Here is a 13,636-nt window from a genome sequence, read left to right as displayed (position 1 = left end):
CCTTCCGAAAGGACGTAATGAAAGTCCTAATCTCTTGGGTTATTTAAAACTGAAAAAAGCAAAAACCTTGGAAAATATTCTTTAGGGAACCATACTACGTTAATTTCCATTGAATAGACAAGATGACCTCTAGAGAGACAAGGTGGGTGAGATAATATCTTTTATTGGACCAACTTCTGTTGGTGAGAGAGACAAGATTGTCCAAAATGGTCCAATAAAAATATTACCTCACTCACCTTGTGTCTCTAATATCCTGTGACTCATATGGCTACAATTATACTGCATACAAGATGACCTCTAAACTTTTCCATTTCTCTGATTCAAAGACCCTATGTCCCAACTCCCTGTTACATATCTGTTTTGCTATTGTGGTTTTGGCCCTTCTTTTCTTCTAGTTGATTTTTTGTCCATATCCTCCAAGTTGTCTAATGCATACAGTGAGCTGTAGAGCCATATTGAGCTTCTCTGCAGGTAAGAGTTTAGTAGCTCCAGAGACATGCCCACTGATGGAAACCTGGTAAAGTGTGTTACACAAAACTGCATTTTCACTATGTAAATTTTATATTTGTATATTGTGCTCTTGAAATACTCCTTCTCCTGACTGTATAGAGAAACTCTGCAAGACCTGGGCATGAAAGAAGCAAGGAAAATCCAGTCTTTGCAACATAATGGTCAGAAACCAGATAGTTTTGTACCATAGACCAAAAGAACTCTCTCATCAAAGTCTTCATATTGATGTTCCTAAAGCACTCCCCTTTCTAACTCTCTAATTTATATATTGTCTGCCACAGACACTACTCTACAAATTTCAGTGAATGTGCAAGGAGCACACTTGTTCTTATCTTGCTCAGAGGAGGGAAATCCATTATACACCACATATACATAACTAGTCATACAGAAGATCACTTAACACTTTCATTTGCTCTTGGTATAATGATGTAGACTTGATTGGACAAACAGAAAATCCCTTGGATTTCCAGAAAGATTCAATATGCTGTCACTGTTCTGTTGTGCCGCAAGAGGGCAGAGGAAACCTGAAACTTATGCCGAGGATGAAATTCTAATTGAATTCCTTCCAAAAATTATGTATCTTGTAATTAATACAGATAGAACAAAGTTTTGTGCAGTCTTACTCTATGACTAAGAAGCTACTCTATTAAATTCTTATTTTGTGTTCATTATTATGGTGTCTGTGTGCCTGGAGACATTTATGTATTTCAGCTACTCAACATAGTGAAATGACTGTGTATCACACCACTCCTCTAACCCTTCCAGTAGTGAAATGGTTGGCTGTTTCGGTTACCTACCATCTAAGTGTCAGTTATGCACTAAGTTAAGTTTATCTGGCTTAATAAGCAATCATTTCCATTTTCTCCCTTTCTCCTCTGAGTTGCTTTGAATGCCAACAGAATTCATTTTGTAAATTGTGTGGCTGAGGAGCATACTGTGACATTTCTCTGTTATTTCAACATCATGTGAGCTTACCCAGGAATTAAACAGTTCATAAAATCCTTTAAAATTATAAAAGTGAAGTTGGAAAAGTTACAGTTAAGGGGATTGGATTGATGAGAATTTGGAACATAACATTACTGTGTCATTTTGAGTATGTAGAGTTTTTATTCTTTAAGCATAAAGGACACACAAATTGTCCATGAAATTGGGCTTTACGATTTTTCAACAAGCCAAACATTCAATGCCTGCAAAATGTAGAAGAATTTTTTGTGATTGTGCAAAGATTATTGTAATGCTAAAATGTTCTGGTGCTGTTACAAAGACTAAGGCCTTTTTCAGTAGCAGGAAGCACCTGCCAACTTCACCTATTGAGTTGACCACTCAGTGTTTACTCTTTATTTGTCTGTGTTCCAAGATATTGTGCTGCTTCTATATGAAGTGTTAATATAAAATAACCATTTTAATATAAGATGTTATGGTTTTTGGTTGTAGGAGAATCCAAATCCTCACATGGCATTCCAGAAAGTTCCACGGCCCACTGAGGGATCCCATTTACGAGTTCATATCCTTCCTTTCCCCAAAATTAATGACAGCCGGGTTCAGGAACTAATTCAAGAAGGCCTGGCTAAGAACCAAAGTGTACCACCTGCTGCTCGGGTAGAAAAAAAGTGTGTGGTTCCTCCTGGTCCGCCTGTTGGTATGTTGCATTGTTATCTGCCATATATTTATGAGTCCATATTAGCATGAGTGGAAACATCTACTTTAATTAAAACATGTTTTAATGGGATGTTTTACTGAGAGATGGGGGAAGGCAAGAAGGGAATTCCTATCATAATGAATTGAACATATCATTAATATATCAAATTTGTTGTTCCCAATTCAGCACTTATATAGTGGGTCAGTTTCAGAATTTATGTAAGATCCATGTGCCATTTCAATACCTTTTTTTTTATAAGAGCTAGGTATTATAAACTTTCTCAGAACAAATGCAGATAAAAAGTTTACCAAAGAAATGAGGAACTTGCCTTTATCTGATTGAACTGTAGATTTTCCAGTGTACACCTTTTTAATATTAATTCCCCTTCCTCATGTTGGCTATGTCAGCACACATAGTAGCTCATTTTATGTGTATGTATGGGGGCGGGGGGTGAATGTGGAGGGTATATTCTGCTCTCACATCCGTGGCGTTCTCTCTATTTTTGATGGGGGGAAGGTGGAGGGAAAGAGAGAGAGCAAGAGAATGCTAGATCTTCTATCAAATAATCTCTAGAATTCAGCAAATCCTAGTCTAGATAGGAGAACTGAGTTGTAAACTTGCTTTTCAAGTCATAAGATCCTTTAAATGCTTGATTCTTCTGAGGATTTTTGTTATGGAGGATCCAGTTTTGTAAATTCTTTGAAACAGCTCTAGGTTCCTCTACTTTAAGGAACCATATATTATTTAATCAGGTTATTTAAAAGGATGGTTCTTAGCACAATATACACAATGTTCATTGGACTGTCAACAGAAAAATCTGAAATTTGTCAGGGTTCATTGATTTGCACATATTTGAGTGTAAGAATCCTCATGTGAAAATGATGAATTACCCCCTTTGTTTTAGTAGAAGGGTGCGATACATCAGGTTTCATGCAAGACTTGAGTGTCTGCTTTACACTTGTTTCAGTGTACATGATAACAGAAGTAATAGGTAGTGAACTATCAATTTATTTAATAAATCATTCTGTTTTTTTAAAAACCAGGCAAATATGGAACTATGCAGTTGCTTAACCTACAGCAGACTAAAAAATAAGACCTGTTTTAATTAGCCGTTGCAGTTTGTTGGATTTAAAACTTAGGAGACATAACAGATATGGTTGTACGCTTTTGCAGCAAGGCATAACAAGGATGCAAATCATGCATAACAAAGAGGTTGTCAGAGAGAGTATAACTTTAGGAAAGTGAAATTACAAACAGAAATATGAAGTGTTTCTGTCATACTGAGTTTGGTGAGTGTAAAAAAAAAAAAAAAAAAAGTATGGTTAGCATTGTGAGATGGAGCCGAAGAAAGGTTCTACTCAAATTTATTATCAACTGGCCTGGTAGCACCTCCAGCATGAATCTGTGTATGTGGACAAACCAAAGAAGAGAGATTAAGATGAGGAGTCAGGAAGGGCAGAAATTTTTTAAAAAGATGTATAAGTTGAAATAATTAAACTGTTGTACTTATGTAACTCTGTGATTTCCATCCCTGTACAGTAAGATGAAAATAAATGACAGGGTCATGGAATTCACTTTTTTCATGCCATATTCGTAGGATAGTGATCTTGAAATCCAAACTCAGTTAGTATGTTAATACCATTAATTTAGTTTTACAGGTTGGAGTCTGGTCGTCTATATGAAACAAGCAAATAAATACTCCACTTAAAATTCAGAGCACAACCACCAGCAAGCCAGCTGCAGGCTGTTCTGCATAAGGGTAACTGAAGAAAAGCAAGACTGAGCAATAACTTGTTTTTAAAGGCTACTTAACAGTTTGTAAATTCCTTCTCATATAAGCCTAATAATGACAAACAACTAAGCAAAATAAAATTTAGACTTGAAGCCATGTTAGGATTTTTCTAAAAGTACTGTCTAATTACTATTTGTGGCTTTTACAGAGAAACTGTTTCTCATCTGTGTGTACTTCTTTTTCCTTGTTAGTTTCCATAATGGAAAAGACCAGTACAGTTTTCAACAGTGCACAGAGGCTGGAAGTTGTTAGAAACTGCATCTCATTCATATTTGAAAATAAAATTTTGGAGACTGAAAAGGTAATAATAATAAAAAAGTTAACTCTCCTAAATAAGCATTTACTGCCTACAAGTTAAACTAGCACATGGTAAGTGACTGACTGACCTCCTCACAATCCCTGTCACGTTTCTTGTCATATTTTTTAATGTTCATTATCTGTTCAGTCATTTAAATGAGTGATAATGGTAAGCAGTATAACCACCAAGGGGTCTAAATACAGTACCATATGGTAGTGTGCAATTGCTCCCTCTGAAGACCTGTTTTTAATGTTCAGTATGCTCGTTCAATTTTTGGCTAACCATCCAGAGATTATTCATCACATATTATTTTCCATATGGGTTTACAAAAAAGATCATTGAGAGTTTCAGCCTAATTGTTCCAGTTGTGAGGCATGTAAACAAAATATAGGCATAGTCATTTAATCTCATTGTTTGCCAACAGGTGCTCTATTGAACTTTTCAGTTAAGTTAATTCTTGTTTGTTTTAAAAGTGATAACAGAATTTAGTGCAATGTGTAGAACACAAGACATACTTAACTATTTGACTGACTCTTTTTTAGTAAAATCCACTAGTAACTTGCCACAATTGTTATCCTTGATAGTTTTATTACTTCTGCCTTTCAGATGTGGCCAGCTTTTGTGGATTCTATCCATGGAATTTTACAACTATAAATTCAACAGCATATCATTTATTTATTTTTTACAACAAAAAGCTCAGGACAGAAAGCCAAGTGGATTGTCACCTTGGTCCAGAAAACAAATTAGAGCTTTAATTCTACTATTTTTTTAGTTTTACCACATATATAGTGGTGAAATCCATGTGATAAAATGAATTCTTAAGTGTCTTTGTCTCACTTGCATTGTGACCACAAATCCACCTGTTTTGAGACTATTTCGAACACTCCAAACCTCTAAGCAACTTCAAATGGCTGCATTTAAAGGGAGTGGGAAAAGTTGAACTAGAAATGTTATTTCTCCCCCACTCATTAGATTTGGTGGAAGTTGCCTTTCAAATTTCACAGATCAGTGGTTCATGCCAGACAGTATTCAATCCTGAAATAGGAACGTAGATTAATGATGTCAGAACTCATCAAGGCTGTAAAATGACATATTAGAAGTGAATTTGTAGATATTATGTCTGGAAAAGTTATTTTAGGAAATTTGTAGAGATTTCTAATATTTAACTATAAATTTGCTCTCGTTGGAGATGAGTTCATGTATAGATGAGTTCATGTAACTAAGATGAGTTCATGTAACTGTATAGATGAGTTCATATAACTAAGTCACTTGACTTTAGTAGTGGAGGGGTATGAAGGAATCCCAATAACATTCGTAATAATTTTTCTAAGTATTTTTAAAATAGTTTTTCCATAAAATATGTAGTTTATTTAGAATGCATCATGGCATGGTATAAAGATTTTATTGGGACTTGTTTGGGATGATCTACATCCGAGGAAGTGTAGCTCACGAAAGCTTATGCTCAAATAAATTTGTTAGTCTCTAAGGTGCCACAAGTACTCCTTTTCTTCTTATAACATACTAGTGGCTCCACTGCTTGTGAATAATGTGTCCATCCCAGACTCATGCTGAAAAACTTTATAACTCACTATATATCAGGACAGATTCTCAGGACCTAGCCCATCATATGTTCTGCTCTCCCAGAGGGACAGAGAGCCCTCACTCTCATGCACAATAATCTTCTGACTGATCTCATATTTGTTTTGTTACTTATCTGTATTCATTTTTTCCCACTTTGGGATTTAGCAGAATATTTCTGCAGTTTATTATTGGTGTATATAAAAAGAGCAATCAGAGCTTGAAAGTCAATGCCTGGTTTAGCATAAAATCAGTTATCATGAGAATTTGATGTTCTGGCTCTGGATTCATTTGGACATTTAATTTACTGTTCTTATTTGCTGTTCTTATTCTTGACAAAGAATTAATGACAGCCAGTATTTCAGTGGCATTTCAGATCATTTTAATGAGGTTAGGATTTCTTGTCTGCAGACTCTGCCCGCTGCGTTGAGGGCACTAAAAGGAAAGGCAGCTCGACAGTGCCTGACACAGGAGCTAAGCCTGCATGTTCAGCAAAATCGGGCAATACTGGACCACCAGCAGTTTGATTACATAGTGCGAATGATGAACTGTACCTTACAGGTATTTTATGCTTCTTTTGGCCTCCTTTCCCATCCTTCCCTGGTTATTTTAAAACAGCATTGGTGGGGAAACAAAATAGGGTTTGATCAGGTGGCAATGCACGGTAGTAGATTTAACAAGTGTTACCTGTCCATAGAGTTCTGAGACCTGTAGAGTTGAAAACTTAACAAGCCAAGATCCATGGTGCTCTGGCCAACTACATCCATGTAGTATTTGGAAAGTAGTCCATAGTGTTAAATCTCCTTTCCATTCATACTGTCGTATGCCGTTCAATTTTTTGTTTTCTTTTGAAAAATATTAATTATTCCATTAAGCATATTGCCATCCTTAAAGAAATTGCCTTTTAAAAGTGTTTCAATTGATTTGAAGCTCAGGATCTGTCTATTTGATGCTATTTCTGTTGAGAACCTAAGCTTGAGTATTCTTTACTGACATTTTGCATGGTGAAATCCAGTGGTTCTGAGAAGTGCCATCAATATGGACAAAAGCATAGACCATCCATTATCAAGTGAGTGGTGCCAGTTGATCGGTTCAGTATCAGTTAGAGAGTTCCCTTTCACTGTAGACCATCAATACAGAAATGGATTCACTTGTCTCACTTGCCAAAGACAACTTTAACAACAACAGTTTATTTTATCTAATTAATGATATTGTGTGTTACATAGCAAAAATTTACTTATTGGCGAGAGAGAAAATTTTGACTCCATTATAAAGATGACAGCTTTAATTTGGTTTCAGTTAACTAGTAAAAGCAATTGGGAGACTGGTATTCATGCTTGTCAGTGGTGAGATTTTAGTGTTGGAGGTGCTCCCTACAGCTATTTATACCTTGCTTTTGAGATAATTCTAATGATATTTTTTTAAAGTATTCCGTAGCCAAAGTCTGACCAGCCTATTCCAGCCAAACTAAAGTAAAGTAAAATAAAATAAAATATGTAGATCATTTTGGCCTTCATTTGAACTATTTAGTCTGCCTACGCACTGGCACGTACTTGTCAGAAATTGTAGGTCTGATCTAAAAGTCGGTAGGGTTTCAGCCTAACATCTGAATATGTTTAAAATATTTTACATTTTTAGAGTGTGATAATGTTTGCTGTGGGTAATTTGTATCTCTAACCTTTTTTCCTTTAAATCATTAAAGTTCTAAGAATTACATTGCAAAATGTAAAAGAAAGATCTTTGAATATCAGCTCTTTACGGGTTTCCATTCTTAAAACAAAGGGGCAAGCAAATTTGCTAATTTTAATTCATCTGGCTAGTTGTTTTAAAAATGTTTCTCCGTGCTTTAATATTAACTTTTTATAGTGTATATATGGTGTATATTGTACATAATGAGAAGAAATCCAGAAAGATCATTATAGCATCTGTATTGTCGAGCAGATTAAAAGAAAACAAAGGAGACAGCCCCATAATTTAGGGTATGATACCATTCTGTAATGTTGTATATAATTTGTTACACTAAAAATAGTACGGCTTTTACCTTCAATTTATAATAAATTTAAATAGCCATAGATGTGTATTTTGATTTTTTGAATATGATCTGTGTATGACTATATGATGCACTGTATTTTTCATAGTAAAAACTCACCACATCTCAGACTCATGCTGATATTGAATGTTCCAAATAGACCCAAAGGTGAAAGCTTAGCTTTGAATTTTTTATTTATGGTCAACATGGGATTTATTAATATTTATATTTCTTCTTAGAACTGTGTGCTTTTCAGGGTCTAAGTTAACAGTCTGAACATTTTTAAAGCACTGAAAGTTCCATGGCCGTGTGTCCAAATATCTGTAATGTTATTTTAGGAAAGCAGTATTGTTCAAAATGAACCAAATCTAGATAACAGTGATTTTATCAATAATTAATTAAATAATTATTATTGCTTTCCCTAACCTTGAGCTGTTCTGTTTCCTGTACTTAAGATGGCAAGGTTTTTTTCCAGTATGCATAAGATAGAGTATAATTACCACATTGAGGTTGTTTATTTCCTTTATCAAGCAGTTTTTATCCAACGCAATGAAAAGTGGTTGGCAAAACATATAGCCCTCCTCCTGTGCATTTGTCTGTCACTCAAAAGCGAGATCAGCTCATAAACCTTTCTAAATAGTTCCATTCTATTGGAATATGGAAGTAATTACATGAAAATAGCTGCGTTTGAGAAATATGACTTTTTCCAAATGTGAAGAGATTGAGGTTGTTTAAGCAGTTATGAGGTGATGTCTGTTCAAATGACAGGTAGGTGTATAGGACTGTGCTTATTCATGTTTTACATAAGATTTTGTATAAATAATTACTTGTTGAATTGTTTTTCTGTAATGCTGACTTTATTAAAACTACCATAAGAGCGGTAAGAACACCCATTTTTTATTAAATAAGGGATTTTTAAACATCCTAGCCTGGGGTGGACAAACTTTTTGGTCCAACGGCCACATCTGGGTATGGAAATAGTATGGCAGGCCATGAATGCTCACGAAATTGGGGGTTGGGGTGTGGGAGGGGATGAGGGATTCAGCTGGGGGTGTGGGCTCTGGGGTGGGGCTGAGGATGAGGGGTTGGGGGTGCAGGAGGGTGCTCCATGCTGGGACCGAGGGGTTTGGAGGGCGGGAGGGGGCTCAGGGCTGGGGCAGGGGGTTGGGGTATAGGAGGGGCTCAGGGTGCAGGCTCTGGGCGGCGCTTACCTCAAGCAGCTCCCAGAAGCAGCGGCATGTCCCCGGCTCTTACGCAGAGGCGTGGCCAGGCAGCTCTGCGTGCTGACCCGTCCGCAAGTGCAGCCCCTGCAGCTCCTATTGGCCGCATTTCCTGGCCAATGGGAGCTGCAGGGGTGGCGCTTGGGGCAGGGGCAGCATGTGGAGCCCCGTGGCTGCCCCCACTAGTAGGAGCTGGATGGGGAACATGCCGCTGCTTCCAGGAGCTACGTGGAGTGGGACAAGCCCCCTACCACGCTCCCCGGTGGGAGCATGAGGGCCTCATTAAAACATCTGGAGGGCTGGATGCAGCCCCTGGGCCATAGTTTGCCCACCTCTGTCCTAGCCTCATGCAGATATGTTCTCAGGCAAATCCACCACAGTTCTGCTTCATGAGGGGGACAGGATGTAGAATGTTGCGTAGGAAAATCCATATCTCAAGTTCCTGGCTGAGGAAAGGGCAAAGGTGTAGCCAGTGGACTGACAAACCATGCAAATGATCTGGGTCAGTGATCTCTGTAGAAGGCACATAGTGTGCTCTGACCTCCACTACGACTCAGAATCTTCAGCAGCAGCCACAAACTGGCTACAAAACTGATTCATGCCCTATCTCTGGGGTATGAAGGATTCCTTTTCCTCCCACATCTCCCTGTATATCCCCCTTGTAACATTCATTTACCCAGCTTTTGCGCTGGGGACGTGAGTTTGGCCCTTCAGAAATATTCCTGCTCCAGTTATTTATGGCTGTTATAGAAATAAAAACAAAACTAGTAAAACTGTCCAGAACTGACCAAAACAAATTGTTAGTGCTCCAAGAGGCACCCACTAAATTAGCAGGTTTTTTAAAAAAGCATACTGTGTAAATAGTGAAATTATTTTATGCACACACTGTTTTATGCCAAGACTTTTTTTTTATTTGTTTGGCCTTCTGGAGCAATAGCATTTGAAGCTACCTTGCAGATTTTAATAGCATTCTTAAACCTTTTCTGATTGGAGTCACCCAATACCAATTTATTTATTTTTTGCGCTCATCCTATGTAGTCTGTAGAGGTTAAATACTAGGCATTTAGGTGCAGCCTTTGAATGTAAAATTTTTGCTGAAGTTTTCTGAACTAATTTCTAAAATACTGTAAAGGTTTCATGAAATTTTCTTATCCAAGAATAACATGGTGACAAAACTTTGACAGTATTTGTACGCTGTCTTAGTTTGGAGCTATGATATTCTATCAGCAAGGGGAGGATTAAGACGCATGGCCTTTTTGAGTCCTTGGAGAAGGGCTTAATAGTCAGAAGAGACTAGAGGAACAGTGTTGTGGTAAATGCCCTCTCCTCAAATCCTCAAAACAAGAGGTAGACTAGGATCCACCATTTGAAGAACCACACTTACTGTATTGTAAGTAACCACACTTTATCACTGAAGTGAGCACATCCATTTCTTAGTAGCAAGCTTGGCCAATTTGCAAGATTTTCTGATTCTTTTCCAGACGTTATACAGTTAGTTAGAGATATAATTGATAACATTTGTTGCTCCACATGTGGAAAAACATCACTGTTTTTTTTTCAAGCTGAAGACATCTTTGGGGCAGGGACAATCTTTTTGCTCTGTGTTTGTACAACACTTAGGAAAGTGGCATCCTGGTCCATGACTAGGACTTGTAAGTGCTATGCTAACACAAACAATAAATAATAGTGATTCATAATTTAAGTGTGTGTCCCTTTGTCCACCCATCTTGGATTTTGGAACATTTTTTTTCTTCTTAATATATATTGTGATGTTTAGCAGATTTCCTTTATCAGCTAATGGGTGGAAAGGATAACTTTTTAAGAGGACATGTTATACCCCTTTATACAAAGGAGCTATAAAATCAAGATGTATAAAGTGATTTCTCACCAAAGCATTTATAGTTGCATCTATGATGGGATTCCCCGTGGTACAACATTGAACTGTGGGATCACTGTGCCCCCTTAACACTCCTCCAAGATGCTTTGCTAGTGACAAGCAGCAAACCTCTCAAGATGCTGTGGTCATTCAGTCAACATCATGCAGGGACACACCCAGCTTAGTTACATGAATGCTCTCTAAGCCACTCATGAATCATACACAGGGAAACATCATTGCTCAAGATCATCTCTTGAACAATGCAAGCTCATTAATTAGTTTGTCACTTCGTCAAAGGATAGTCAACATGCCTACCAGCCTTTGTAATTTGAGTAGATTCCCCAAACAAGTTAGACAAACTCACTGGTAAGGATAAAACAGTAAAACAAGTTTATTAACTACAGAAAGATAGATTTTAAGTGTTTATTAGTGATAGGAATAAAGATCAGAGACAGTTACCTAAGAAAATAAAAAGTAAACATGCATTTTAAATCCTAAACTTTCAGACTAAGCAAGATTTGAATCAAACAGCTTTTCTCACCCCGCTGGATATTGCAGGCAGGTTACAGTTCTTAATACAAAGGCTGAATTTCCTTTTCAGCCTGGGACCAGTCTTTTCAGTGCAAAATCGTTGTCTTTCCAGCGTTCTTGTTGCCTTCAGCGTAGGTGGAGGAGGAGAGAGGTGGACTCATGATGCCACTCTCCCTTATTTTATACTTTCAATTCATGTCCCAGGAAAGATAATGGCCCAGGTATGTCCTGGTGAGCCATGCTGAGTCACAGCACTGAGCAGTCCCCATTGTGTGGTGCTCAGCTGTCTCTTACAGAATTGTAAATCTCTTGTTTACAATTCCCCTGATTGTCAATGGCTCATGATGGTCGCTTAACACACCCACACCGTCTTTATTGTCACTGGAGAGCTACCAGTGAGTGTTTCCCAAGCTCTCAACATTTCAATAACAACCATATAGCAAAATCTCATAACTCCATAGAATCATAGACTATCAGGGCTGGAAGAAACCTCAGGGGGTCATCTAGTCCAACCCCTGCTCAAAGCAGGACCAACACCAACTAAATCATCCCATCCAGGGCTTTTTCAAGCCGGGCCTTAAAAACCTCTGAGGATGGCCCATCAGGGCTTTGGATCCAGCCTGCGGGCCCATAGTTTGCCCACCCCTGCTCTATATATACCTACAATAAGAGACTGTCTAAAAATATTTTTAAAATGAAGTGTCATCAAAAGACTGCAACTCCAACTTCATTAATAAGGCACTCTTAACAAAGCAGTATGGTCTAATGGACTAAGCAGAGGTTTGAGAGGCAGGAACGTCTCAATTTTAAACCTGGCTTTTCAGTTTACACACTCTGAATCCCTGAGGAACGGTCACTTATCTCTCTGAGTGTTTTCACCAACTGTAATATGGGGAACCTATACTTACCTAGTACTAGGTGAGTTGTGAGGTTTACTTTGTTAATGTTTGGGAAGCACTGTAAACTTGTAAAAGGCTTGCAGTCATTTCACACATTCTCACTGAAGTCAGTGGAAGTTTTGCATACAAAAGATGGTAGGAGTGGGCCTTTTGTTATATTTTACAGCACAAATTGATTTAATTCCCATTACTAGTTCTTGGCTGTCTTATGGAGTTTATTTCAGAACAAGGCACTTCACATTCTTCTGTTTGTTAAATTTTAGGTTTTGAAAGTTATGGTTAGTTTATGCATTTTTCTTTGTTATTTATTTTACTCTCTAGACAATTAGACTTTGTTGAATTCTTTCATAATTTCTTTGCAATTTGTTTTCTTTACAAATTGGACTGGTAAGTTCACATCTGCTTATGTTGTAACATAAATGGGTCTCCTCATTCCATGTCTTTTTATTTCTTGCTTAGCTATTTCTGATTAACTGTTCATCTGTTCTGATAGTAGATTGGTAGTATGTTGAGTTTGCTTTACAGTATTGTTACTAAGGGTATGTCTACACTGTAAGAGTTACAGTGCCGGGAGTTACAGCGCCACTCAGAGAGCACTGAAGGGAAACCGCTGTTGTGTGTTCACACTGTCAGCTGCCTGTGCAATAGCATGTTCACACTTGCGGCATTTGGAGCGGTATTCAGAGCTGTGCACTCTGGGAGCCACAGAGCATCTCTTCCTCTTCTGCCACTAAGAGTTATGGGATGGCGGAGGGGGTCGTGGGGCCTCCTGGGTCCTGTCCCAATGCCCCTTGATGCATTGCTTCGCATCCCAGCAACCCCTGTGCTTCCGTCTGCATTTGACAGCATCTTTCAACGGTTTGTGTACTCCGCGCCCTGCCTCTTCGGGCTTCAGGAATGGATCCTGAGTATGCTCCTCGCACTGACCAACACATCACGAGTGGCAGTGGAGTTATTCCTTAAACTACAAGGACAAGAGGAGTACGACATTGATCTCGCCATGCTTAGTAGCTATGACACGAGATCGCTTGTGTCATTCACGGAGGTGCTGATCACAGTGGAACGCTGCTTTTGGGCTCGGGAAACAAGCACTGAGTGGTGGTCTGGGATGATGAGCTGTGGTTGCAGAACTTTTGGATGAGGAAAGCCACATTCATGGGACTGTGTGATGAGCTCACCCCAGCCCTGCGGTTCAAGGACACGAGAATGAGAGCTGCTCTGCCGTTGGAGAAGCGCGTGGTGATTGCACAGTGGAAGCTGGCTA

At 38.4% G+C, this 13,636-nt stretch overlaps 1 protein-coding gene across 3 annotated transcripts in view; it reads left to right on the top strand.

Moving 5' to 3' along the window:
- Nucleotides 1–13,636, top strand: part of SBF2 (SET binding factor 2) — a 555,773-nt gene that overhangs the window by 354,754 nt on the left and 187,383 nt on the right. For all 3 annotated transcript variants that reach the window (XM_027819477.3, XM_027819476.3, XM_037899793.2), the window contains exons 14-16: nucleotides 1,945–2,149; nucleotides 4,133–4,242; nucleotides 6,229–6,378. In XM_027819477.3, the coding sequence (XP_027675278.2) occupies nucleotides 1,945–2,149; nucleotides 4,133–4,242; nucleotides 6,229–6,378 (465 nt within the window). The remainder of the gene's footprint in view (nucleotides 1–1,944; nucleotides 2,150–4,132; nucleotides 4,243–6,228; nucleotides 6,379–13,636) is intronic.

Source organism: Chelonia mydas, chromosome 6 (genome assembly GCF_015237465.2).
Source record: "Chelonia mydas isolate rCheMyd1 chromosome 6, rCheMyd1.pri.v2, whole genome shotgun sequence".
NCBI lineage: Eukaryota > Metazoa > Chordata > Testudines > Cheloniidae > Chelonia > Chelonia mydas.
This window is presented reverse-complemented; position numbering and strand designations above follow the sequence as displayed.